The sequence below is a fragment of the Chaetura pelagica genome, unplaced genomic scaffold (genome assembly GCF_000747805.2).
Source record: "Chaetura pelagica isolate M959 unplaced genomic scaffold, ChaPel_1.0 scaffold141, whole genome shotgun sequence".
NCBI lineage: Eukaryota > Metazoa > Chordata > Aves > Apodiformes > Apodidae > Chaetura > Chaetura pelagica.
Window position 1 is genome coordinate 983,715 of NW_009952059.1, and position 3,157 is coordinate 986,871.

The window sequence follows — 3,157 nt, forward strand, 5'->3', positions numbered from 1 at the left end:
GAACCATTTTCCAACACGTAGCAAACCCTGGAGCAAGGCTCCCCACCCAGATTTTTAAAAAGACCAAGAGCAGAAAGCACATATTTTTAGACACAGGAACAAGAAGTGTCTTGATGTTCACAATCCTGCTGCTCATCTGTTTTTACTGGCTCCAGCAGACAGCGTGAAACCGTAGCGGAGCCATCAGCAACCGATACCTACGCCTGTAAATGCCTCTAAAGTAACGGAAGGAACACCATGCAGGCAGACTTCCAGCATGGAGAACTGGGCCTGTCAAACACATTCCTCAGACATTCCCTGAGGAGCAGCCAAATGTGACAGAAAACACTTTTACTGCTTCGTGTTTCTCTCCCAAGATTTCTCCCGGTTTTGGTCATGATGAAGGCTGAGGCGATACCAGGAATCCTTCTAACCGAAGGGAGCAGCCTGGACAGAAGTGTCTGATGAGGATTTGAAATTCCAGCAGGGAAACCAGACCCTGCATGAAAGAATTTTGAGTGCCTTTCGCATTAGAAAAAGGATATCCAACTGGGTTATACAGATGCTTTCTGATCAACTTGCCAGATTTTAATTAATAAAACAGGAGTCCAAGTATCTCTCTGCTGACTCTGGCCAGATGCCTGTGATGTGCTTGCACCCTTTGGCCTTCCCTAAGCAGCCATTCCAGAGTTTCCAAGCCTGAAATAGGGATCATAGCTCCTCCACATGCACACTGCAAACCTGCTTCATGTGGTGCAGAACTAAAGGTTCCACTGACACTTCCTACCACCACCAAACCCTGAAAACCAAGAGTTGCTGTTGCTCATGTAACATGAACTGTCACTGCAGGAACCTATTCTTAAAAGCCAGACAGCTCAGGGTGGTGGTTTTTGCCCAACCACTTGTGTCTGAAAAAAGTGAGACCAGAAATGTGGAAATGGGGACAGAAATGTACCTACATTTATGCAGGAAACACATTCTGCTTTCCTTTGGAGTTTTTAGTACCAAATTACATGACCCACATAACATATGCAAGCCTGGAGACAATCCTGTGGGAAGACCTGAAGGAACTCAGCCTGGTAATCTGAGTATCTGAGCTCATGCTGCAGATCCTCAACATCACCATTCACAGGTTCTCCAGTATCTGAAGGGGCTACAGGAAAGCTGGGAAGGGGCTTTTCACCAGGGAGGGCAGGGGTAATGGTTTTAAACTGCAAGAGGGGAGATTTAGGTCAGACATCAGGAAGAAACTCTTCCCCATGAGGGCAGTGAGGCACTGGAACAGGTTGCCCAGGGAGGTTGTTGATGCCCCCTCCCTGGCAGTGTTGAAGGGCAGGTTGGATGAGCCTTGTGCAGCCTGGTCTGGTGGGAGGTGTCCCTGCTCATGGCAGGGAGGTTGGACCTGATGAGCTTTAAGGTCCCTTCCAACCTGAACCAGTCTGTGATTCTGTCATTCTCTCCTCACTCCCTGATACCCCTTTGCGCAGTTTTTTGCGGAGTTCAGGGTTGGGTTTTTTTGGTAGGGGATGGACATATGAGCTCTCCACCACTCTTTAAAGATTGATGAAGGGATCAAAAGCTATTATGGGAAGGCAAAGGAGGGTACCATACTGGGGAGGATGAAGAAGTGGTTGTTGGGGTAACTGCAGGCCAACACTCTATCAACTTCAATACTCAGTTAAGTTTCTCCAAAATAAACTCAGCAAATACCACAGCACTTGTAAAAGATGGACCTTATATTTATTTCAGAGTTTATTTTGGTGCAAAACAGAACTAAACTTATTTCTATGCTACGACAAGAGCAAGTGGTAACTGAGGATTGCTCCAGTCTCAGTAAACACAGTACTTGAAAGAGACAGCACAGCTTCAACACCAAATTTACAGATAACTACTGAGTTCCACCATTAAATTACAAATTTTATCAAAGTCACACACACAAAAAAAGATGCTTTTGAAAATTAATGAACTGCATTTAAAAGCCATGATTGGTTTTCAAGACTAATTTAAACTGACTTCAGTAATGACAAGGAGTAAGCAGGAGCAAAAGGAGGAGAACGAAGCATTTATTTATGGCTCCTCACTAAGATGTTTGTTTTAAACATCCTTTGCATCATTTTGCATTAATTTCCATGATTTCTATTCTGTGTTCTTACCTGCTTGAAAAGGCATATACAGGATGAGCTTTACTCTTTTTTTTGCCTAAAAAATCATCAGTACTAGTGACTCTGCACCACAAGCTATTACATGCATACCAGGCACTGGGGAAAAGAAGGAAGAAAGGGGCTGTGAAAACTGGGAAACTCACCTTAAGCATTACCAAGTAATCGTCGTGTCTCTGAATCTGAAGCAGATTAGCTAAAGCCATCACTCCAGCCTTGAAATCAGGATTATTCACTGGAAAAAATCATCAGCATCATCATTAAAAATACATGCTGGTTTAACTGGCTCTAAAAGACAGAACTGGCTTCCTGGCTCCACAGTAGCAGATTGCCCTCAAGGTTGGGCAAGGCCACAGATACACAGCAGTGAGCAAGCATTCTGGCTGGCTACAGAGCCATCCAAGTGTGCAGGAGGTTTCATAACCAGGTTGCAGAACATCACCCCAACAAATACAGGGTCATTTTCCATGCTAGAAGCATTGCATGTGTCCTACTGCACAGGAAACCTGCACTAAGCCTTTAAAAATGGACCAATTCCTAGCTGGCTTTTTGTAGTAGGAGCCATGAGAGAAGACCTGGGGGATTTAGGGCTAATTTGAGCAGCTATTTTCCATCACTTCTATTTATTGTGAATGTGCCCAGCAGCCCAAAGAATTAAAATCATGATGAGAGGTGCAGCTGGGGAAGGCTGAGCCAGTATTTAATAAGAGACAGTACTGAAGTAAACACTTTGGGGAAGGCTGATTTTAATTTGGTTTTTAAAAAATATTCATTAGTCTATAGTCAAAAGGTATCTTGCTATTTCACCCTAACCCAAAGGAAGTACTGATGTTTTCTGGAGCTCTCTGCAAAGCTGTCAAGGTAAATACCCTTCAGCTGCTTCCTCACTGCCTGATAAGAGCTCTCCCATTTTATCAATATCTGTCCAAGTCTCTGGAAATGATTCTTCCCCCCTGCTCTTCCCCTTTTTCCAAACAGGAAAAGCTCTGCATCCATGCACATCCAGACACCTGGGAGTT

At 44.2% G+C, this 3,157-nt stretch overlaps 1 protein-coding gene across 1 annotated transcript in view; it reads right to left on the bottom strand.

Moving 5' to 3' along the window:
• Window positions 1-3,157, bottom strand: part of LOC104394642 (chromosome unknown open reading frame, human C14orf166) — a 15,776-nt gene that overhangs the window by 4,888 nt on the left and 7,731 nt on the right. Inside the window, exon 5 of the mRNA XM_010004264.1 lies at window positions 2,285-2,373. Coding sequence (XP_010002566.1) covers window positions 2,285-2,373 — 89 coding nt within the window. The remainder of the gene's footprint in view (window positions 1-2,284; window positions 2,374-3,157) is intronic.